This window comes from Belonocnema kinseyi, chromosome 2 (assembly GCF_010883055.1).
Source record: "Belonocnema kinseyi isolate 2016_QV_RU_SX_M_011 chromosome 2, B_treatae_v1, whole genome shotgun sequence".
Classification (NCBI taxonomy): Eukaryota; Metazoa; Arthropoda; class Insecta; order Hymenoptera; family Cynipidae; genus Belonocnema; species Belonocnema kinseyi.
Window position 1 is genome coordinate 156,539,062 of NC_046658.1, and position 26,030 is coordinate 156,565,091.

Here is a 26,030-nt window from a genome sequence, read left to right on the forward strand (position 1 = left end):
GAATTGCGAATCTGCAAAATTAATTTTATTTATTATATTTATTATTATTATATTATATACTATATTATAAATATCATATTTAAATTTTATTTTCTAATTTTATTCCTTAATTTTCCAATTTTATTTTTATCATCCAATCAGAATGCTAAATCACGTTTAAAAAAATGTATGTCCAATGAATTTTAAGTTATAAAATAATTTAATAAAAATTAAAAAATTAAATTGAAAACAAAAATAAAATACATGTTTAAAATTGGAAAATCAAAATAAGCACAAAAAGTAATTTAGAAAAATAAAAATGAGTTCCATTGGCAATTAGGATAAATAAAAAAATTAGAAAAATTGAAATGAATTGCGAATCTGCAAAACTAATTTAATTTATTATATTTATTATTATAATTATTATATTATATACTATATTATAAATATTATATTTAAATTTTATTTTGCAATTTTATTTTTATCATCCAATCAGAATGCTAAACGTCGTTTAGGAAAAAAGGATGTTCAATGAATTCTAAGTTATAAAATAACTTAATAAAAATTAGAAAATAAAATAAAATACACGTTTAAAATTGGAAAATCAAAATACGAACAATAAGCAATTTAAAAAAAATTAAAATTCGTTAAATTGGCAATTAGGATAAATAAAAAAATTAGAAAAATTGAAATGAAATGTGAATCTGCAAAATTAATTAAATTTATTATATTTATTATTATAATTATTATATTATATAATATATTATAAATATCACATTTAAATTTTATTTTCTAATTTTATTCCTTAATTTTCTAATTTTTATTTTTATCATCCAATCAGAATGCTAAACGCCGTTTAAAAAAAAGGATGTCCAATGAATTTCAAGTTATAAAATAATCTAACAAAAATTAAAAAATAAAATTGAAAACAAAAATAAAATACATGTTTAAAATTGGAAAATCAAAATAAGAACAAAAAGTAATTTAGAAAAATAAAAATGAGTTCCATTGGCAATTAGGATAAATAAAAAAAAATTAGAAAATTTAAAATTAAATGCGAATCTGCAGAGTTAATTTAATTTATTATATTATATACTATATTATAAATAACATACTATTATTAAATTTCATTTATTTATTATTATATATTATTTATTTATTTAATCCTCAAAATTTCGAATTTTTAAGTTTAATCAATTATAGAGTTCAAAAATTCGTTTTTTTTGTTGTTTAAAATTAATTTTTTCATTATAAATGTAACGATTTAACTGTTAATTTGAAATTATTTAGTTAAAAATTCGATCGCTTTATTCGAATTTCACTTTAAATCCAAAATTAATCTTCCTTTTTCTTTTTTGGTAGGAAAATAATCTTCTTGGTTAAAAATGATAATTTTCCGTTTAAAAATTGAACTATTTGTTTAAAAATGTCACTGCTATGTTGAAAATTTAACCAGTTTGGTAGAAAATTGGACTATTTAGTTGAAAATTAACTTTTTTGTGTAAAATTTATATTTTCGGATAAAAAATTGGACTTGTTTGGTTTAATAATAATTCAACAATTTACTTAACATTTTTTAATTTGTTTTAAATTCCCATTCTGGCTTGAAAATTCATTTTTTAAATTAAAAATCAATCTTCTCTATTGATAAAATACCATTTCTAATTATTTAAAATCAAAAATTCTTACAAAAAAAGACTTATCAATTGAATAATTTGAAATAAAATGCGAATCTGCAGAATTAATATAATATTATTATATTATATCCTTATTATATTTTATTTATTGATTATATGTATATATCATTTATTTTAATTTATTCATTAAATCTGCACATTTTCAAATTTTTAATTTTAATCAATTATAGAGTACAAAAATTCGTATTTTTTTTGTTTAAAATTAATTTTTTTTCACCATAAATGCAAAGATTTAATTGTAAATTATTTAGTTAAAAATTCGATTGCTTTATTTGAATTGCACTTTAAATCCAAAATTAATCTTTTTGGTTAGAAATTAAACTATTTTATCAATTTTTTTTAACATTCATGTATTTCGTTAAAAAAATATGCGTTGAAAATTTAACTATTTTTAAAAAATAAAAAATTGTTTCTTGTTTAACAATTAATTAATTTAATCAAAATTTCAACCGTTTGGTTAAAAACTCGACCATTTTTGTAGAAAATTTAGCTATTTAGAAAACAAAGTGGAATTGTTTTTAAAAAAATTCAATAATTCAAATTTATTATTTATTTTAATATTTCTTTTTATTTATTTATTTAATCTGCAAAATTTTGATTTCGATAAATTATAGAGTTGAAAAATTTGTTTTTTTGCTGCTTAAAATTAATTTTTTTCACTTAAAATGTAACGATTTAGTAGTTAATTGAAAATTCTACGTATTAAATAAAACTTTTTAGTTGAAAATTCTCAAATTTTGTGGAAAATTTAACTGTTTGGTTTGAAAATTGTTTTTTTTTTGCTTTTTTATTTTTATTTTAAAACTCAATTTTTTAAATTGTCTTTTTGGTTTTATAATTCAACAATTTGGTTAAAAATTCGATCGCTTTATTCGAATTCCATTTTAAATCCAAAATTAATCTTCTTGGTTAAAAATCTTCTTTTTTGGTTACAAATTAAACTATTTAATCAAAATTTTTTTTTGTTTTTAAACAAATTTTCACTAAAATTGTAAAGATTTCATTTTTGTTTAAACATTCATCTATTTCGTTGAAAATTAACTATTTAAAAAATAAATAAAAATGGAGCTAATCAATTTTCTTTAATATTAATCTTTTGGCGAGAGCCCTTTTATTAAAAATAAAATAGAATTGCTTAAAAAACTAATTCAATAATTCAAATCAAAGAAAAGAAAATCCCGGTTAAAAAATTCGAACTCTAAAGCTTAACATTTTTTTATTTAGATACAAAATAAAAAATGTTACTGTTTTATTTTATTTATTTAATTTGCAAAATTAAAATTTTTTATATTTTATAAAGTATAGAGTTCAAAGATTGAACAAATCATTTTTTTAATTCATCAATTATTTATTTATTCAAATTAGGTTATTTTTTCAAAAATAGTTTGTTAAAAATTGAAATATTCCATTTTTGGTTTAAAAACTGTTTTTTTTTTTTTAATTTTGAAATTTAATTCTTTTTTTTTAATTCGTTTTTTCAGGGTGAAAATTCAAATATTGTCTTAAAAATTCAAACTTTTTTTTCTTTGAAAATTTATATTTTTGGAATCAAAATTCGTCTTATTAATTTGAAATTTACTTTTGGTTCAGGCATTTACCGGTTTCATTAAAAATGCACTTTTTTCTTCAAATTCATCTTTTTGGTTTTATAATTCAACAATATGGTTAAAAAATCGAAAGCTTTATTCGAATTTCACTATTTTTAAATTAAAAATTAATCTTCTTGTTTAAAGAATCTCTTTTTTTTTGGTTACAAATTAAACTTTTAAACAAAATTTTTGTTATTGTAAAAACTGTTCACTAAAATTGTAAAGATCTCATTTTTGTTTGAAAATTCACCCTTTTATTTGTAAATTCAACTTTTGTTTTATTAATCATGTATTTCCTTGAAAAAATATTTTCTGAGAATTTAACTATTTTTAAAAATTAATTTATTAAATAATGAAAATTTAACTACGTTATTTTTTATTTCAATGCTAATTTACACGTAAAAAATAGAAGGTAATAAATAACACTTTTCAATTGAACAATTTGAATCTAATTTTCAAATTTATTATTATATATTCTTATGTTGCATTATTATTATTTATTTATTTAAATTGAGTTTTATTTATTTATTCAACCTGCAAATTTCTTTTTACATTTTGTAAATTATAGAGTTCAAAAATTCAGCAATCTTAAGCTCTAGAAACATTAAAAACTGAACAATTAATTTTATTTAAACTGACCAATTATTTATTGAAATTTAACTAGTTTTTCAAAATATATTTTTCTTGTTAATAATTTTTTTTTTCGCTGTAAATGTAACGATTCAATTGTTGGTTAGAAAATCACATTTTTAGTTGAAAATTAAAAAAATTTAGGTAGAAAATTTAACTGATTAGTTGTAAACTAACTTTTTTGATCAAAAAACGTCTTTTTGATTTTACAATTCAACAGTTTGGTTCAAAATCTGAACGCTTCATTTGAATTTCACTATTTTTAAATCAAGAATTAATATTCTTGGTTAAAAAATCTTGTTGTTTTTTTTAGAAATAAAACTATTTTACCAATTTTTTTGTTGTTGTAAAAAAGTTTTCACTAAAATTGTAAAGATTCCATTTTTGTTTGAAAATTCACCTTTTCATTTGTGAATTCAACTTTTGTTTACACATTTATGTATTCTCTTGAAAAAATATTGGTTGAAAACTTAACTATTTTTTAATAATTAATTTTCTAATAAAAATTTAACTATTCCATTTTTTATTTCAATATTAATTTTTTTTGGTTAAAAATTCAACTACTTGGTTGAAAATTAGGAAGTAAGTATTTTCTTGATAATTTAACTATTCCATTTTTAGTTTAAAAATTTTTCTTTTTTAGTTTGAAATTTAAAAAAAATCGTATTTTTTCGTAATTCTTTTTTTTTTTTTTGTTGAAAATTTATATTTTTGGTTCAAAATTCGTATTTTTAGTTTCAAAATTATTGCTGGTTTAAACATTTAATTATTGCATTAAAAATTCACTTTTCGTGTTGAAAATTCAATCATTTAGGTAGAAAATTTAACTACTTAGTTAAAAAGTAACTTTTTTGTTAAAAAATCGTCTTTTTGGTTTTATAATTTAACAATACATTATCCGAATTTCACTATTTTTTAATAAAAAATTAAACTTCGCGGTTAAAAAATCTCTTTTTTTTTTTGTTAAAAATTAAACTATTTTTTCAACACTGTTTTGGTTTTTTTTTTTGTAAAAAAATGTTCACTAAAATTTTACAGATTCCTTTTTTGTTTGAAAATTCAACTTTTTTTTAAACATTCATGTATTTCGCTGAAAAATATTTGTTCAAAATTTAACTATTTTACAAAATTAATTTCTGAAATAAAAATTTAGATACTCTATTTTTTATTTAAATATTAAACCTTTTTTGGTTGAAAATTCATCTACTTGATTGAAAATTACAAAGTAATTATTTTGTTGAAAATTTTCATTCTCGGGTTCAAACTTCGTGTTTTTTATTTCATAAATGATTAATTTAGTCAGAAATTTAATTGTTTTGTTAAAAATTCTTATTTTTGGTTTACAAAATTTAACTATTTGGTTTAAAAAAATTCCCTATTAAAAAGTTGGAAGTCTAAAAAAATTTATTTAATCTAAATAATTAATTGATTATTATTTATTATTAATTTTAATTCAATTATTTATTTACTTAATCAGCAAAATTTATATTTTTTATATTTTATAAATTTTAGAGTTCAAAGATTCTGATTCAATTCCCAAAATTTTTTTAAATTAGGTTTTAAATTTAACATTTTTAAATTTAAATTAAAATTATAAACTTACAAATTAAACATTTCTATGTTAAAAAATGCAGTCAAATATTACAAAATAATAAATAATTATTTTTCTCAAATAAAAAATATAAAATTGAATGGGTTAAAAATTGAATAATTTTGAGTGAAACAATATTTTTAATTTCATTAAAGCTTTAATTACGAATATATTATTATAAAGTTATTTTTAAGTTAAAAATAATTTTGTCAAATTGATTATTGTTCAATTTTTAAAACCTAAAATTCAGATTCGTTTTGAAAATAAGAATCTAATATAAAAAAATACATAATAATCCAAATTTATTTACATTTAGAGTTGGCAAATAAAAATTTTTTTGTGTGAAAAAATTTCAACCTCAAACGCTTTAAAATTTTAATTATTTTAAGACTGCGTTTTAAAATTCTTTAAATTAAAACTAAAAATCTAAAATGAAAAATTCTTCAAATAAATATTTTCGAATTACATATTTTGTTATTTTTTGTTTTCTTTTTATTGATTAAAGGAATATCCGAGATCAAAATGCAAAAAGAGCTGAAAAAAGGGGAAATGGGGTAATTTTTTCACGGAAAAGGGAAATACTTGGCCAAAAAATAAACATTTATTTTTACATTAAGAAAATCAATTTTCTTGTTGAAAATTAATATTTTTGGGTTCAAAATTCGCCTTTTTTGTTTCGAAATTTATCAATTTCGTCAAAAATTTAACTGCTTTGTTATAATCTCGTCTTTCTGCTTTGAAAAATCCAATTTAACTTTCTTGTCAAGAATTAATTTTTTTAGTTGAAAATGTGGTAGAAAATTTAATTCTTGTAAAAAAATTTAATTATTTGGTTCAAAATTACTTTTATTTTTATTTTTTATATATATTTTTGCGTTAAAATTTGCTTTTTTGGCTTTAAAATTCTACAATCTCATTAAATTTTTTTTTTTTTTACTGAAAAATGATTCTTTGTTGAAAACTTAAGCCTCTTTGTTTTCGACTTAAGGGGGCAGTCCGCCATAAAAAAAAACATTAATTTTTAACCCGATAATGTAAATTTTCTGTTATAATGGTTGAATTTTCAACAAAACAATTTAATTTTTTAACGAAAATGGAGACTTTTTAACCCGAAAAATGAGTTTTCAAGTAAAAAGTCCATTTTCAACTTATTAATTTTTTCGTCAAAGTGTGTGAATTTTCAACAAAACAGTTAAATTTTTAACCAAATTGTTCAAATATAAAAGCAAAGATACATTTTTGACAAAGAAATGTCAATTTTACTAAAAAAAATGTTATTGTTCATATTTTAACTAAAAGAAAATTTAATTTAAAAAAAAGTAGAATGGAACTAAAAAATACAATCTTCATCAATTTATTACCAACAAGATGAATTTTAAACAAATAACAAATAAATTTGAATAAAAGCAGTCTTAATTTTAATTCTTCAACAAAACAGTTAAAATTTTGATGAAATCGTTACATTTTTCAACCAAAAAGAAGAATTTTAAACCCGAAAATATGAGTTGAAGAAAAATGTTCGTTTTCAACTAAATAGTTAAATTTTTTATCCAAATGATCGAATTTTGAACCAGATAGGTGAATTTAAGAAAAAAATAGTGCATATTTTAACCAAGAACATTAACTTTCGAATAAAAAAAAAAAAAAAAGAAAAAACAAGATGAATTTTTAATAAAACAAATTTTGTACCAAATTGTTGAAATATGAAAAAAACCGAGATTAATTTTACTAAATTGTTTGAAAAACTTTTTTATTACCTCATAATCCACATTATTCGAAACTTCGACATAAGCAAAACCACGCGGTTTCTTTGTTCCTGGATGAGTCGGAATTCGAACACTAACAACGTCGCTGACTTTTTGTAAAAAGTGTTGCTTTATCTCCTCAACAGTCGCTCTAAAAAACAAATACAGAATTATTAAATTGTTAAAATTAAAAAATAATTAAATTATTTTTCAAAATTAAAATTTAAACATTTAAAATTAAACATTTAAAACTGTTATTTATACATGAAAATGGGTTTTTGTTTCAAAAATTTGTTAAAAATATTCTCTTGAAATTAGTAATTTGTTTTAAAAAATAAATAAATAATTTAAAATTCCTCCAGGAATGTCAAGAAAACTTTTTTTATTATTTTCAAAACTTTTCAAACCCTTAAGCTTTAAAGAAATCTACCACAATATTTTTTCACAATTTTGGATATTTTTTAAATTAAAAAAAAATATTCTCTGCAAATTAAAAAAAAAAAATTATTTTTAAATTTTCACAGAAATTGTACAAAATTCTTATTTTATTTTGAAATCTTTTAAATTCCTTCAACAGCTTTAAAACTATATTTAGAAATCTTAAAAAATATATATTGTTTTGTTATTTTAAAAACTTCTAAAATTCTTAAACTGCTTAAAAAAATTGTCCACACAATTTTTTTTTTTTATCCTGAAAAATAAAAAAAAAGTTGCGTTGTAATCTTCCACATTATTTTTGACTGTTTTATTAATTTAAAAAACTTTTAAAACCCTTGAGCTGCAAAAAAATGCACACAATTTTTGTTTAAATCCTGAAAAATTAACAAAGTTGCCGTAAAATCGTGCACAATATTTTTTTTACAATTTTTGATATGCCTTAAATTAAAAAAATATATTGTTTTCAAATTAATTTAAAAGCAAAAAAATGCGTAAAATTTTTTTTTCATCCTAAAAGATTAAAAAAGTTGCCTCAAAAAGCTTCCACATTATTTTTTTAAAATTTTGGAAATTTCTTAAAACATATTCTCTTTAAATTAATTTTAAAATTTTTTAAAATCATTTAAAATTTTCACATGAATCTTAAAAATTATAGTTTCTTACTTTGAAACATTTCAAGTTATTTAAAAAGTTTTATTTATTTTTTTAATCTTGAAAAATATACAATAAATTTTTTTTCGAAATTCTTAAAAATCTTCAACTAAAAAAGTTCATTTTCAACGTAATAGCTAAATTTTCAATCAAATAGTTGATTTTTCAAGAGAAAAATTCATTTTTTTATCAAAAATATTAATTTTCTGCCAAAAAAGACGAAATTTAATCATATACGTAGTTCAATTTTTAAACAAAAAGAAGAATGATTAAGAGGATTTCTCTTCTAATGAAAAATACGAATTTTAACCTAAAAATATCAACTTTCAACAAAAAATGTTTCAAGCTAATAGTTAAATTTGCAATAAAATTTAATTTTTCTTTAAAAATATGACTTTGCTATCAAAAAAGACAAGTTTTAGCTAAAAAAAAAAATATATTTAACAAAAAAAAAGTTAATTTTCAACTAAACAGTTAAATTTTTCATCAAGTAGTTTAATTATCAACAAAACCATAGTTTTTAAACAAAACACTACTTTTCTACATAAAAGGGCGTTTTATAGTCTTCAAAATTTCATTTTAAATTTCTATAAACCCTGTCTTAAAATACGTTTATTTTTTACTATATTATTTATTCACTAATTTTAATTAAATTTATTCAATAATATATTATAATATTAATTTTAGAACAATAAGTTTTTGTATGCAAACATAATATTATAAAACAGTTGAAGCGAGGTTTAATTAAATTTAGTTTTAAAAAAAAAGGGTCAAAAATATGTATCTCTTATTTTATTATTTATTCAATATTTACTCAATAATTTAAATTTATTTATTATTATATATTAATTTTTCGAATAAAAAATTTTTAATTAATAAAAATAAGATTATTAAAATTATGAAACGAGATTTAATTGAATTTAGTTAAATTACCCAAAAAAGGGTCATTATTCGTCATAAATTTTGGCTTTAAAATGTAATTTTTTTTCTTTATTTAAAAAATATTTAATATAAAAAAATTATTGGTAATGAAGTGTCAAAAAATATGCATATTTTATTTGATCATTTATTGAATTTTTTACTCATTCAATATTTACTCAATAATTTTAATTAATTTATTATTATATAATATTTTTTTGAATAAAAATAATATATTATGCATAAAAATAGGACTGTCAAAATTGTAAAACAATGTTTAATTAAACTTAGTTAAATAACCAAAAAAGGGTCATTTTCCTTCACAAATTTTGGCTTTCAAACGTAATTTTTGTCTTTATTTTAAAAAAATCTAAATAAAAAAAAATTATTGCAAAATAACCTCTTAACAAATATTTATCTCTTATTTTATTATTTATTCAACAATTTAAATTAATTTATTATTATATATTAATTTTTTGAATAAAAATAATGTTCATATGTACAAATAAGATTAGTAAAATTGTAAAACACGATTTAATTAAACTTAGTTAATTTACAAAAGAAAAGGGTATTTTTTCTTCACAAATTTAGGTTTAAAAAAAATGTTGTCTTTATTTGAAAAAATTATTGCAAAATAGCCTGTGCAAAACAAGATATCTCTTTACAATTAATTTAATCATTTTAATTAATTTATTATTATATTAATTTTTCGAATAACAATAATTTGGTAAAACATGAAAACAAGATTATTAAAATTATGAAATGAGATTTAATTAAACTTAGTTGAATTACCAAAAAAAGGGTCATTATTCTTCACAAATTTTGGTTTTAAAGCATCATTTTTGTCTTTATTTAAAAAAAATTTTAATAAAAAAAATATTGCAAAATAATCTCTTAACAAATATTTATCTCTTATTTTATTATTTATTCAATAATTTAAATTAATTTATTATTATATATTAATTTTTTGAATAAAAATAAAGTTCATATGTACAAATAAGATTATTAAAATTATAAAACACGATTTAATTAAACTTAGTTAAATTACAAAAAGAGGGTATTTTTTCTTCACAAATTTAAGTTTAAAAAAAAAATTTGAAATAAAAAAAATTATTGCAAAATAGCCTGTGCAAAACAAGGTATCTCTTTATATTTAACAATATTAATTTATTATTATATTAATTTTTCGAATAACAATAATTTGGTAATACATAAAAATAAGATAATTAAAATTATGAAATGAGATTTAATTAAACTTAGTTGAATTACCAAAAAAAAGGGTCATTATTCTTCATAAATTTTGGCTTTAAAGCATCATTTTTGTCTTCCTTTATAAACCATTGCAAATAACCCGTGAAAAAATATTTACCTCTTATTTCATTATTGATTCAACAATTTTGTCTTCATACAAAATTTTAAAAAATAAGAAAAATATGGCAAAGAACTGAAAAACGTTATTAATATAGAAAAAATAATATAATTTGAAATGACATTACTTGAATGGAACATTTCCCACGAAGAGAACGTATCTCTTCTTCTTCTCTCCATTTTCTTGCGTCGGTACTGCTGGAGACGCATTTTTCATTTTCGGTTCTTTCATCCCTTTTGGATCAGTCAATTTTTTTGATGCGACATCTTCCACATCCTCTTCATCATCATCATCAGACTCTTCATCTTCCTCCTCATCAACCTCATCTTCCTCGTTTTCAATTTCCTCTTCTTCATCATCATCTTCTTCATCATCAACTTCCTCATCCTCCACTTCACTATCGTCAGATTCCGTAGCAACAGGTACATCATTCTTCGCACCTTCCGTAGACTCGTCATCTTCACTCTCGTCATTTTCTTCAGCAGCTACTGTCACTTTCGGATTCGGTCTCTGTAAATTATTCCCCTTTTTCAAATTAACTTTCACGTTATTCAATTCAAACTTCTTTCCATTGCCAACTTCCATTGCCTGCTTAACTTTTTTCCCCAAAACCGCTTCCGTTTTCACGGATTTATCAGTCGCGACATCGGCATTTTCAGTCTTCGCTTTTGCCAACTGATTTCTCTCCTTTCTCAATTTTTTCTTCTGATTTTTCGTAAGCTTCGCACCACCTTCGGCTTGAATTTTCGGGGGAGAAGGAGGAGGGGCAGTTCCTTCGAGAATCGCCAGTTTTTTTTTAAATATACGCAACTTTCTCTTTGCAGTTTTTGTCAAATCTCCGCGCGATTGAATTTCATCGATTTTCTGCCTCATATGTTCAGCACTCATTGTTTCTGATACGCGATATTGGCCCTGTTCTTTTCGAACCTGCTTCCTCTTTTCCCGTTTCAGTTGATTTGCCTTCATTTTTTTTAGTTTCTTGCTCATCACGACACTTGCGTCGACAACCTTTTCTTGTCCGGGTTTAACATCCTTTTTCTCGGATTCGGCTTCGGACACTTGAAAACCGGACTTGGGCAGAACTTTTTGTTTTTTTAATTTTTTCAATTCACCGGGAGAATTGCCATTGTTTACTTGTGGCTTTGTTAAAGGGGCTTCCTTTACTTTATTTCCGGTTTGCGGGGAATTTGTATTTACTTTAGCCTTTTTGAACATTTTTTTTCTTTCCTGACCGGCGGAATTGGCATTACCGGATTTTTCAGCTGGGTTAAGCTCGCTTATCGCACGTTTCTTCGCTTTATTTCCCATTTCTACAAAAGTAGATTAAGCTCATAAGTTTTTTAGGAAATAAAATAATTATCAATATTTTTTTAATTCCAAATTTTTGGGATTAAATGCTAAGAGACTTTAAAATCATAATAGGGGAATAAATTCTTTGAAATAAAATTCATGTACTAGAATTTAAATATTAATATATTGCATTTTCAACAAAAGAATTGACTTTTCAAACACACAGTTTATTTTGAAAGAAAAAGGCGAATTTGAACCCAAAAATTTATATTTTCAACAAAAAAATTCATTTCTAACCCAGTAATTAAATTTTCAACCTCATAGATGAATTTTGTAACAAAAAATGAGGAATTTTAACAAACAAAAAAAAATACATTATCAGCAAAAAATCCGAGAAAATTATTTTTCAATCAAAAAAACGAATTTTAACCCAAAAATATAAGTTTTCCACAAAAAGTTCATTTTAAACCAAACAGCTAAATTTTTAACCACATAGTTAAATTTGTAACCAGAAAGTAGAATGTTCAAACAAAAGATTTTTTACGAATTTTAACCGAAAATAATATATTTTCAACCAAATAGTGAAATTTTCAACAAAACAGTTGAATTTTCAATCAAAAAGTGAATTTTTTACCAAAGAGTGAAATTTAACCAAAATTAAATGTAAGATTTAAGTAATAATTTATTAAATGAATAATAATAATTAATTTTATTTTAAATTTGACGAAACAGTTCAATTTTCAACAAAACAATAGAATTTTCATTAACATAGTTGAATTTTGCATAAAAAATATTAACATAACAAATTTAATTTTCAACATCATAGTTGAATTTTGTACCCAAAAAGACGATTTTTATACAGAAAAAATATATTTTAAACAAAAAAGTTAATTTTCAACCAAAGAATTAAATTTTCAACCATATAGTTGAATTTTCAACAAAAACAATTGAATTTTCTTAACATAGGTAAATTTCTAACTAAAAAGATCAATTTTCTACCAAAAACACGAATTTTGACCCAAAAATATAAATTTTCAACGAAAAAGTTCATTTTCAACCAAATAATTACATTTTTTTAACACGGTTAAAGTTTAAACAAAAAAGTCGAATATTTATCCAAGAGATTTTTACGAATTTTACTCCAAAAATATATATTTTCAACAAAAAAAGTTTATTTTCAACCAAATAGTGAAATTTTTAATCAAACAGTTGAATTTTCAACTAAAACAATGAAATTTTCATTTTCATAGATGAATTTTGAACCAAGGAAAAAAATTTTCTACGAAAAATACGAATTTTTACCCAAAAATATAAATTTTCAACAAAAAAGATCATTTTGAACCAAATAGTTAAAAATTTAAAACACCTGGTTGAGCTTCGAACCAAAAAGAAGAATATTCAAAGAAGAGATTTTTAAAGAATTTTAACCGCAAAATATATATTTTCAACCAATTAATGAAATTATTAAAGAAAAGGTTCATTAAAAAAAAATGAGTAAAAAACAATCAATTTTTAACCTCATAGTTGAATTTTGTAAAAAAAAATAACTTTATGCAAAAAAGACGAATTTTAACCAAAAATAAAATATTTTTAACCAAATAGTGAAATTTTCAACAAAAAATTGAATTTATATTCACATAGCTGAATTTTTAACCAAGAAATAACTTTTCTACGAATAACACGAATTTTTACCCCAAAATATAAATTTTCAACAAAAAAATTCATTTTCAACCAAAAGGATGAATTTTAACCGAAAAAAATATTTCCAAAAATTTTATTTTTAACACACATAGTTCAGGTTTGAAACAAAACGAAGAATTTTTCTCACAAAAAATTACTTTTCTACCAAAAAGTACTAATTTTAACAACAAAATTTTTTTTAAGCAAAAAATTCCTTTTTAACCAAATATGTAGTTTAATTTTCAACCTAATACTTAAATCTTCAAAAATACAATTCAATTTTGAATAATATAATTGAATTTTAAAACTAAAACTATCATTTTTAACCAAGAGGATGACTTTTTCCCAAATAATGCGAATTTTTGGCCAAAAATATAAATTTGTAACAAAAAAGTTCATTTTGATCCAAATAGCAAAATTTTGCACCTAAATAGTTGAATTTTTAGCCAAAAAGAAGAATTTTTAAGCAAGAGGATAACTTTTCAGCCAAAAACACGCATTTTTACCCAAAGATATAAATTTTGAACAAAAAACTTTATTTTAAACCAAATAGTTAAATTTTTAACCACATAGTTAAATTTTCAACCAAGAGATTTTTAACGAATTTTAACCCAAAAGAATACATTATCAAAAAAAAGTTTTTTTTTGAACCGAAGAGTTAAATTTTCAAAAAAAAAAAAAAAATAGTTAAATTTTCAACGAAACAATTGAGTTTTCAACAACATAGTTGAATTTTGAAACAAAAAGAAGAATTGTTAACCAAGAGGAATTAATTTTGTATGGTTTAAATTAACCATTGGCTTTTTTTTTAGTTCAAAATTAATTTTTCTAACAGAAAATGGAACTGTTCCATTTTTGGATTTATATTTTTTTAATCCAAAATACAACTATTTTGTTGTATCCTCTACACAAAAAACGATTTTTTAACCAAATAATTGAATTTCCCACCAAAAAATATTTTGCAGCCAACGAAAAAGAAACAACTAAATTTTGGAATTTTCATGCCAAAAACATGAATTTTTACACAAAAACTATACAATTTTAGCAAAAAATATTTTTAAAACCAAATAGTTAAATTTTTAAACCAAAAATCATGAATTCTCCACAAAAATGTAATAGTTGATATTTCAACCAAAAAGATTTTAATTTTTAATTAAAATCAGACTTCTCATCCAAAAATGAAAAATTTTCATCAAAATTTCGAATCTTCTTACGAAAAGATGATTTTTGAGCAAAATAAATTAATTTTTAATTAAAAACGATGTTTCAGCTAAGAAAGAAATTTTTAAAAATTAATTGTTGAATTTTCAACAAAACCGTCGATTTTTTAAACAAATAGTTAAATTTTTAAACCAGAAAAGAGTATTTTTAAAACAACATTAAATTTCAAGTAAAAAATGAATTTTCAAGAAACCCGTTTAATTTTTAACCAAATTGTGGAATTATCAAAAATACAAATTTTCCACAGAAAAGTTAATTTTTAACTAGAAAGATGAATTTCCAAGAAAATAAATCATCAAAACAAAAATCTACCGCAAAATTGTATTTATAACCAAACAGTTGAACTTTCAAGCAAGAGAGGAAATCTTAAAAAATATTTAAATTTTGTATCAAATTTTTAACTTAAAATATTAAAATAAAATAATCTTCAGCAAAGGAAGATGAATCTTAGACAACTAAAATGAATTTTTAATCAAGAAAGATACATTTTCAGCAACAAAATTCAATTTTCTGAACCAAATTCAGCTCTATTTTCATCTAATTAGTTTAATTTTCAAACTAAAATGAAAAATTGTTTAGAAGGCAGTCGAATTTTCAACAATAAATTTAAATTTTTTAATGAAATAGTTTAATTTTGTCAACTTTTAAACTCGAAAAGATAAATTTTAAAGAAAAAAGTTTATTTTTAACAAATAAAGATGAATTTTTGGCCAAAGAAGTTTCTTTTTTTAAACCTAAAAAAACACGATTTTTTAAGAAACTCGAATTTAAATTTAAAGAATTAAATTTTAAACCATAAATATTTAATTGCAACACCAAAACCAGCTAAATTTTCGAGAAAATTTGTAGTTTAATTTTCAAGTTAAAAATAGAGCTTTTTAGACTTTTGGGCTCGATAGGATAAATTTTGAACAAAAAAGCTCATTTTCAAAAAAGATGAATTTTCAACCAAAAGTTTGAATTTTCTTCAACCAAATTTTCAATTTTCTTTAGACAAAGAAATGATTTTCAATTAAAATGATAAATGATTAAAGAATAAATAAATTTTTAACTAATAATTGAATTTTCAAAGAGTTTTTTAAATTTACAATAGTTTTCACATAAATTATAGAATTTTAAGCAAACAAATTCAGTTGCATTTTAAATTAAACAGTTGAGTTTTCAACATAAAAAGACGAATTTTTTAGGAGAAACTTAAATTTCAACGGAAAATGTTCATTTTCAACCAGATAATGTAATTTTCAAGTTAAAAAGACCAATTTTTAGTTTTTTAAACCCGAAAAGATCTATTCTGACTAAAGAAACTCATTAAAAAAAAGGATGAATTTTGAACAATAAAAATGAATTTTCAATTACCAAAATTAATTTTTTAAACTAAATAGTCGAATTTTTAAAATACCAAAAGGATTCAACGTCAATATAAAAAAAAACAATTGCATTTTTAACCAAACATTTCAATTTTCAAGTAAAAAATACCAATTATTTTAGTCTTTTAAAATCGAAAAGTACAATTCTGAACAAAAAATATTCTTTTTTCAACAATAATGGATGAATTTTGATCAATGAAAATAAATTATCAATAAGGTATTTCAATTTTCAATTAAGAAATTCAATTTTTTTAAACCAAATAGTGGAATTTTTAAGCCAGATTAAATTCCATGCAAAATTCAGTTGCATTTTAATTTTAATAGTACAATTTTTAACGTAAAAAGAAAATTTTTTTAGAAGAAACTGAAATTTCGACAAAAAAAGTCCATTTTGAACTCCAAATATTCCATTTTTATACCAAAAACAGATGCATTTTCAACAAAGAAGGAGGCATTGTGAAAAATAAAAATTATTTGTTCATTTTTTAATTATCGAAAAAAAAATTCAATAAAGTGTTTGAATACTCAATAACCACATTTTAATTTGTTTTAACAAACACTTGAATTTTTGAGCTAAAAAAGAAAAGTTTTAAAAAGAAATTTTATTTTTTAAATAAAGAAGTTAATTTTCAACCAAGAAATATTAATTTTCAACCAAGAAGTTGCATTTACAATAATTTTCAATTAAATTCTAGAATTTTGAATAAACAAGATTAAATTTCAAGCAAATTCAGTTGCATTTTCAATTTAACAGTCAACTTTTTAACGTCAAAGAACGAATATTTTTAGAAGCTGAAATTTCGACAAAAAAATTCATTTCAAACTCCAATTAATTATTCAACTTCGGAATCAAAAACAGTTGCATTTTTAACCAAATAGTGTAATTTTCTAGCTGAAAAAATAAATTTTTTAGTATTTGATACCGCAAAAAATAAATTTTCAACAAAAAGCTTATTTTCAAACAAAAAAGATGAATTTCCAACGAAAAAGTTGCATTTACAACAATTTTCAAACAAATTATAGAATTTTAAACTTAAAAAAAAACGAAATTTTTAGAAGAAACTGAAATTTTGCCAAAAAAGTTCATTTTAAATACAAAAGATTAAACTCCATTACCAAAAAAAGTTGCATTTTTAAACACAGAGTGTAATTTTCAAGTTAAAAAGGCCAATTTTTTAGTTTTTTAAACCCGCAAAAATCAATTCTGAACAAAAAAGCTTATTTTCAACAAAGAAGGATGAATTCTGAACAATAAAAATGAGTTTTCAACCAATTTTTTGAATTTTCAATGAAAAAATTTAATTTTTTAAGCAAATAGTCGAATTTTTAAAAGAAATTTTGAATTATCAAATCAAAGATATCATTTACAACCAAAAAGATGAATTGTTCAGAAGAAAATTAAATTTTAACGAAAATTGTTAATTTTCAACAATAAGGATTCAACTTTAATATAAAAAATGGCATTTTTAAAAAAAATAGTTTAATTTTCAAGTTAAAAAGACCAATTTTTTAGTTTTTTAAACCGCAAAAGATCAATTCTGAACAAAAAAGCTTATTTTCAACAAAGAAGAATGAATTCTGAACAATAAAAATGAGTTTTCAACCAATTTTTTGAATTTTCAATGAAAAAGTTTAATTTTATTAAACAAATAGTCGAATTTTTACGCTAAAAAGTTCAACTTTTTAAAAGAAATTTGAATTTTTAAATTAAAAAAGTTCATTTTTAATCAAGAAATATGAATTTCCAACCAACCAGTAGCATTTGCAACAATTTTCAAAATATTTTAGAATTTTTGACAAACAAGATTGAATTTCAAGCGAATTTAATTGAATTTTCAACGTAAAAAGGGTAAATTTACAACTAAGCAGTTGCATTTATAACCATTTTGAACCAAACAGTGGAATCTTCAACAAAGAAGATTCAACTTTCAACAAAACTTGAATTTTCAAGAAAAATTATGAATTTTAAACCAAAAAGATTCAACTTCAACGAAATAGTTTAATTTTTTAATTTTTTCAACCAAACAGTTCAATATTTAAGCTAAAAAAAACTAATTTTTTAAGATATTCAAATTTTTAAATAAAAAAAGTTTTTTTTTCAACCAAGCAGACCACAATTTGAAAAAAAATCGAGTTCTTAACAAACAGGATTTAAGCTACAAACAAATTTAGTTGCATTTTTCAGAAAACAGTTAAATTTTCAAGCCAAGATGATTTTTTGTTGGTAAAAAAAATTAAAATTGTAATAAAAGAAAAAAATTAATTTTAAGCCAAAAAAGGTTCATTTTCAACCAAACAGTGAAATTTTTAAGCTAAAAATACGATTAAAAAAAATAATTTTGAATTTCAAACAAAAATGGATTAATTTAAGCCAAAAACAGTCAACTTTAACCAAATACTGTTGCATTTTGAGCCAAATAGTTTAATTTTTAAGCTAAAAAGATCAATTTTCTAATCTTTTATACCTGGCAAGATCAATTCTAAACAAAAAAGCTAATTTTCAACAAAGAAGGATGAATTTTCAACAATAAAAATTAATTTTTAATTAACAAAATTTAATTTTTCAGATAAAAAAGCGAATTTTGTAGAAGAAACTTAAATTTTCAAATAAAAAAAGTTCATTTTCAATCAAGCAGTTGCATTCACAACCATTTTCAAACAAATAATCGAATTTTCAACAAAAAACGCTAAACTACAAACAAATTTAGTTGCATTTTCAGGAAAACAGTTACATTTTCAAGCCAAGATGTTTTTTTTGTTTAATTAAACTTTTAACTAAAAAAAAAAAAAAGAATTTTAAACTAAAAAACGTGAATTTTCCACCAAGCAGTTGCATATACAACCAAATAGTCAAATTTTTAAGCTAAAATCACGATTTTTTTAGAAGAACTTGAATTTTCAACAAAAAAGATTAATTTTATACCGAAAAGATTTAATTTCAACCAAATAGTTTAATTTTCAAACTTAAACGATCAATTTGTTAAAATTTCAAACTAGAACAAATAAATTCTGAACAAAATAGCTAATTTTTAACAAAGGATGAATTTTCAACAATAAAAATGAATGTTTAATAAGTAAATTTAATTTTTAATCTGGCAGTTGCACTCACAAAAATTTTCAAACAAATATTTGAATTTTCAATAAATAAGATTAAACCACAAATTTAGTTGAATTTTCTAGAATAACTGTTAAATTTTCAAGCGAAAGCGATTTTTTTTTGTTTGAAAAAAAATCGCTTTTTGATCTTCAAAATTAAAATTACTTATCAAAAATTCATTTTTTTTTATTAAAAAATGAATCCTTCTTGGTTGAAAATGAGCTATTTTGTTCAGAATTTATTTGTTCTAGTTTGAAATTCTAACAAATTGATCTTTTTAGTTTGAAAATTAAACTATTTGGTTAAAATTAAATCTTTTCGGTTTAAAATAAACCATTTTTGTTGAAAATTCATCTTCTTCTAAAAAAATCGTGATTTTAACTTAAAAATTCCACAACTGCCTGGTTGAAAATGAACCTTTTTTGGTTTAATAATTGATTTTTTTAATTAAAAAATTAATTTAGAAAAATGATCTTGGCTTTAAAATTTAACTGTTAAAGATTCCACTGTTTGGTTAAAAATTGTTATAAATAAAACTGCTTGGTTGGAAATTCATCTTTCTTGGTTAAAAATTAACTTTTTTAATTTAAAAATTCAAATTTGTTTTAAAAATTTCGCTTTTTTAGTTTAAAATTTAAACTTTTTCGTTGAAAAAATTCAATTTTGCTAGTGAAAATTCAAACCCTTGGTTGAAAACTCATTTTTATTGTTCAAAATTCATCCATCTTTGTTGAAAATAAGCTTTTTTGTTCAGAATTGAACTTTTCGGGTTTAAAAGACTAAAAGTTTGGTATTTTAACTTAAAAATTAAACTATTTTTCTCAAATGCAACTGTTTTTGGTATTGCAGATTAATCTTTTGTGTTTAAAATAAACTTTTTTGGCAAAATTTTAGTTTCTTCTAAAAAATTCGTTTTATTACGTTAAAAATTCGACTGTTAAAGTTAAAATGCAACTGAATTTGTTTTAACCTTAATCTTGTTTATTCAGAAATAAAGAATTTAATTGAAAATTGTTGTAAGTGCAACTTCTTGGTTGAAAATTTATATTTTTTGGTTGAAAATTAACTTTTTTATTTAAAAATTCAACTATTTGTTAAAACAAATTAAAATTTGGTTATTGAAAATTCAAACACCTTCTGAAAATTTTTTTTCCATAATTAAAAAATGAAAAAATAATTTTCATTTTTCAAAATGCCTCCTTCTTTGTTGAAAATGCATCTGTTTTTGGTATAAAAATGGAATATTTGGAGTTCAAAATGGACTTTCTTGTCGAAATTTCAGTTTCTTCTAAAAAAATTGTCTTTTTACGTTAAAAATTGTACTGTTAAAATTAAAATGCTACTGAATTTGCTTGAAATTTAATCTTGCTTAAAAATTCCACTATTTGGTTTAAAAAAATTAAATTTCATAATTGAAAATGCAATTGTTTTTTTATATTGACGTTGAATCCTTTCGGTATTTTAAAAAGTTTGACTATTTGCTTTAAAAAATTAAATTTAGTAATTCAAAATTCAAATTTTTTGTATCTTTAATCCTGTTTGTTGAGAATTCGATTTTTTTTAAAATTGTTGTCTGCTTTGTTGAAAATAAACTTTTTTTATTTGAAAATTTGAATATCTTTTAGAAAATTAGTTTTCTTTAGCTTAAATATTCAACTGTTTGGTTAAAAAAATTGAAAAATTAAACTATTTCGTTGAAGTTGAATCTTTTTGGTTTAAAATTAACAATTTTTCTTGAAAATTCAAGTTTTGTTGAAAGTTGAATGTTCTTTGTTGAACATTCCACTGTCTGGTTAAAAATGGTTATAAATGCAACTGCTTGGTTGAAAATTTACCCTTTTTGGGTTAAAATTTTTATTTTTTTTCTCCAAAAAAATCGTCTTGGTTTGAAAATTGAACTGTTCGCTTGAAAATGCAACTAATTTTGTTTGTAGTTTAATCTTATTTGTTGAAAATTCTATTATTTGTTCGAAAATTGTTGTGAATGAAACTGCTTGGTTGAAAATTAACTTTTTTTATTTGAAAATTTTAATTTCTTCTCAAAAATTCGTCTTTTTACGTTGAAAATTCAACTGAATTCGCTTGAAATTCAATCTTGTTTGTTAAAAATTCTAAAATATTTTGAAAATTGTTGCAAATGCTACTGCTTGGTTGGAAATTCATATTTCTTGATTAAAAATGAACTTTTTTAATTAAAAAATTCAAATTTCTTTTAAAAAGTTGAAATTTTTAGCTTAAAAATTCCACTATTTGTTTAATCAAATTAAATTTTTTAATTGAAAATTCAAAAAATTGGTTGAAAATTCATTTTTATTGTTCAGAATTCATTCTTCTTTGTTGAAAATAAGCTTTTTTTGTTCAGAATTGATCTTTTGCGGTTTAAAAAACTAAAAAATTGGTCTTTTTAATTTGAAAATTTAACTATTTGTTTAAAAATGCAATTGTTTTTTATATTAAAGTTGAAGCCTTATTGTTGAAAATTAACAATTTTCGTTAAAATTTAATTTTCTTCTGAAAAATTCATCTTTATGGTTGTAAATGATTTTTTTTATTTAATCATTCAAATTTCTTTTAAAAAGTTGAACTTTTTAGCTTAAAAATTCGACTATTTGTTTGATCAAATTAAATTTTTTAATTGAAAATTAAAAAAATTGGTTGAAAACTCATTTTTATTTTTCAGATTTTTTCCTTCTTTGTTGAAAACAAGCTTTTTTGTTCAGAATTGATTTTTTCGGGTTTAAAAAACTAAAAAATGTGTCTTTTTAACTTGAAAATTACATTATTTGTTTGAAAATGCAACTTTTTTGATATCGAAGTTGAATAATTGGAGTTTAAAATGAAATTTTCTGTCGAAATTTCAGTTTTTTTCTAAAAAATTCGTCTTTTTACGTTAAAAATTCTACTGTTCGAATTAAAATGCAACTGAATTTTCTTGAAATTTAATCTTGTTTATTTAAAAATCTAGAATTTAATTGAAAATTATTGTAAATGCAACTTCTTGGTTGAAAATTAACTTTTTTATTTAAAAAATAAAATTTCTTTTAAAAACTTTTATCGTTTAGGTTAGAAATTCAACTATTTGTTAAAACAAATTAAAATTTGGTTATTGAAAATTAAAAAATTAAAAATAATTTTTATTTTTCAAAATGCCTCCTTCTTTGTTGAAAATGCAATTTTTTTTATTTGAAAATTAAAATTTCTTTTAAAAAATTCCCTTTTTAGCTAAAAAAATTCAACTATGTGGTTTAAAAAAATTAATTTTTGTAATTGAAAATTCAAATACCTAATTGATAATTTATCTTTGTTGTTCAAAATTCATCCATCTTTGTTGAGAAAAAGATTTTTTGTTCAGAATTGATCAATTTTAATTTGTAATTAGAATTTAATATCGAAAACTGCGAATAGGAAAAAATTACGACGATTTTCGTCTCCATAGGGAAATTTTCTTAATTCTCAAAATCAAAATTTTTTTACCTTATAATAACACACAGACACTTTTCAAAAAAAGCCATTTTCGATTATCAAAAATATTGTAATTTGGGCCCACCATTGTGTGGAATTTATAAAATATGAGTAAGATTTCACAGAAAAAAAATTATAACCTTCAAATTATTATGACGAACACAACAAATAGGTAGAACAAAATACGTTCTATTAGAAATAAATGTTGATACAAATACTCTCTTTTCAATAAGGTTGTTAAATAAAAGTTTATCACCAAAAATAATTATTGGGTAAAACACAAATCGGGAAATATGCTTGCATAAAATCCATAAAATCGAACTAGTTTATAGGCAGACTTCGAGTAAAATTGTATGAAGCTATTGAGGAAAGAGTGAATTTCACACTCAGAAATCCATAAATTGTGCATTAAATAAATAAATAAATATTATTTCTGTACGTACCGAATAAATTTTGTTAGAAGTCCACGTGTATTTAGCTGGTCGAAAGTAGCTTGATACTTTCGAGGTTAGTTTGTTGAAAGATTGATTTCGGCATGTTCGCGTGACGTCATGCCCTGTCGGTATTATCGATTTCTAGAGTGGAAACTCGACAGTTGGCACTAACGTGCTCTGCAGCAGTTGGTAATTTAAATTTAAAAATGTTCAAAAAAAATTCGAATGTAGGAATTTAAAAATTTCTTTTTTTGTTACGATCTTTTTAAACTAATAATGTAGCTATATTCCATTTTTGTTTGAAAATTAATAATTTCCAGTGTAAAATTCAACAATTTGGTGGAAAATTAAACTTTTTTTTATGAACATTGAAGTATTTGATAGAAATTTAACTTTTTATTTGAAAAATCAAATTTTTCACTCGAAAATGCAGATGTCTTGTAGCTAATTCGTCTTTTTGGTTGAAGATTTGACTATTTGGTTGAAAATTAAACCTTTTATTGGTTGATTGACTTAATTTTTGTTTTGTTTTGTTAAAAATTAATTGTTTAATATAAAACTTAAAATTCTATTTTTGGTTGAAATTTATCTTCTATTAGTTTATAAATTAACTATTTTGTTAAAAATTAAACTATTTAAAAAATAATAATTCAATGTTAATTGTTTTTTTCTACCTATCGAAAATCAATATTAAATTATTTATTAAACATTAAATTATTTTTTTTTTAAGTTTCATTTTCAAAAAGAGTCAATTTTTAAACTTATAAAAGATACATTCCAACAAAAATAGAATTATTACATTTTTAGACTAAACAATTAATTTTTAACAAAACAAAAAAACTTATTTTTAACAAAAAAGTTTAATCAACCAAAAAATGTTGAAATTTTAACCAAATAATCAAATATTTAACCAAAAAGATGAATTAGCAACAAAACAGTTGCATTTGCAAACGAAAAACTAGATTTTTCAAAAAAAAAAAGTTTAATTTCTATCAAACAGTTCAATGTTTATAAAAAAGTTTAATTTTTCACCAAATAGTTGAATTTTCAACTAGTAAACATTAATTTTCAAATAAAAATGAAATATAGTAACATTTCTAGCAACAAAAAAAATTTTTTTTTAAACTTTTAGATTTCCAGTCTGATGCCCTTTCTGATATTAAAGAAATATTGATTTTAGACAATTAGAGAAAAAAACAATGAACATTAAATTATTATTTTTTCAAATAGTTTAATTTTCAAAATACAGTTGATTTTTAAACTTATAAAAGATACATTCCAACCAAAAATATAATTTTTTAATTTTTAAACTAAACAATTAATTAAAAAAAAAAAAAAAACACACATTTTTATCAAAAAAGTTGAATCAAACAAAAAAGTTTGAAATGCTAACCAAATCATCAAATCTTTAGCCAAAAAGATGAATTAGCTACAAAACAGTTGCATTTGCAAGCGAGAAACTTGATTTTACAAAAAAAAAAAGTTCTTAAAAAAGGTTTAATTTTCCACCAAATAGTTGAATTTTCAACTAGAAAATATTAATTTTAAACCGAAACTGAAATATAGATACCTTTCTAGTTTAAAAAAAAAATTCTTAAAGAAAAATCTTTCAGATTGACAGTCTGGTGCCCTTTTCCACTAAGCTACGGAGAGACGAGATTAATTTCTTCAAATCCCCTAAATATATAATTCCGACATAATTCCTTAAACTTGCAAGATTCATTTTTTAAATATTAAATTTTTTTATTTGTGGATATTATGTTTTTGACCAGATAAAACGTATTGAATAATTTGACGTTGATTGCTTTTTTGTCTACTGGCCGATTTTTATGAACATTGAACTTTTGATAGAAAATGAACTTTTTTGTTGCAAAATCATATTTTTTGTTGAAAATGCATCTTTTTTTATAGCTAATTCGTCTTTTTGGTTAAAGATTGAAGTAGTTGGTTAAAAATTCAGCTATTGTTGGCTGATATTTAACTTTTATGATAAAAAATTCTTTTCTTGTTGTTAAAAATTATATATTTTTATTTCGAAATTTGAAAATTCTATTTTTTGTTGGAATATTATCATTTATACGATTGAAAATCAATTATTTTCTTGGAAATTAAACTATTTCTATCAAGATTGAACTAGTTGATAGCAAATTAACAGTTTTGTTAAAAATTTAATTCGTGTTTTTAACTTCAAAATTCCAGAACTTAAGGGGTGAATTTTGGTTGTTATTTAACTATATTGTTGAAAACTTGTAATTGCTAAAAATTACTTTTTCATCTGAAAATTTAAAAATGATATTTTTTGTTGGAATTTTATCCTTTATGAGTTTAAAATCAATTATTTCATTGAAAATCAAACTATTTTTAAAATTGTGAAAAATTCATCTTTTTGGTTGAAAATTTAACTATTTGGTTAAAAATTGAACTACTTGGTTGAAAGTTAAACTACTTGGTTGAAAATCCATTTTCAGATTTTGGTGGATATTTAACTTTTTTGTTGGAAAATTCCTTTTTGTTGTTTGTTAAAAATTGATTTTTTAATCTACTTCTACTACTTCTAGTTTATACTACTTCTATGTTTATTAAAGTATTTGAGAGAAAATTACTATTATTATTGCTATTACATTTTTTCTTGAAAATTCGTTTTTTTGTTTTTAAACATTATTTTTATACCTGAAAATTTAGCAACTAAATTTCCGGTCACAATTTTATCCTTTATTAGTTTAAAACCCAACTATTGGATAGAAATAAATGTATTTTTTTAACAATTCGTGTTATTTGTTAAATAATTAAACTACATATTTTGTTGACTATCAAACTGTTTTTATGGACATTAAAATATGTGATAGACAATTAAGTTTTTGATTAAAAATTA

General features: G+C 21.2%; 1 protein-coding gene across 1 annotated transcript in view; it reads right to left on the minus strand.

Annotated features, from left to right (window-relative positions):
* LOC117167776 (glutamic acid-rich protein-like) overlaps window positions 1-23,273 on the minus strand; it is a 24,704-nt gene extending 1,431 nt beyond the window's left edge. The window contains exons 1-3 of the mRNA XM_033352947.1: window positions 23,168-23,273; window positions 10,735-11,917; window positions 7,244-7,382 (exon numbers count right to left, since the gene is read on the minus strand). Of these exons, the coding sequence (XP_033208838.1) occupies window positions 7,244-7,382; window positions 10,735-11,915 (1,320 nt within the window). The 5' untranslated portion in view covers window positions 11,916-11,917; window positions 23,168-23,273. The remainder of the gene's footprint in view (window positions 1-7,243; window positions 7,383-10,734; window positions 11,918-23,167) is intronic.
* Between the last annotated feature and the right edge of the window lie 2,757 nt (window positions 23,274-26,030).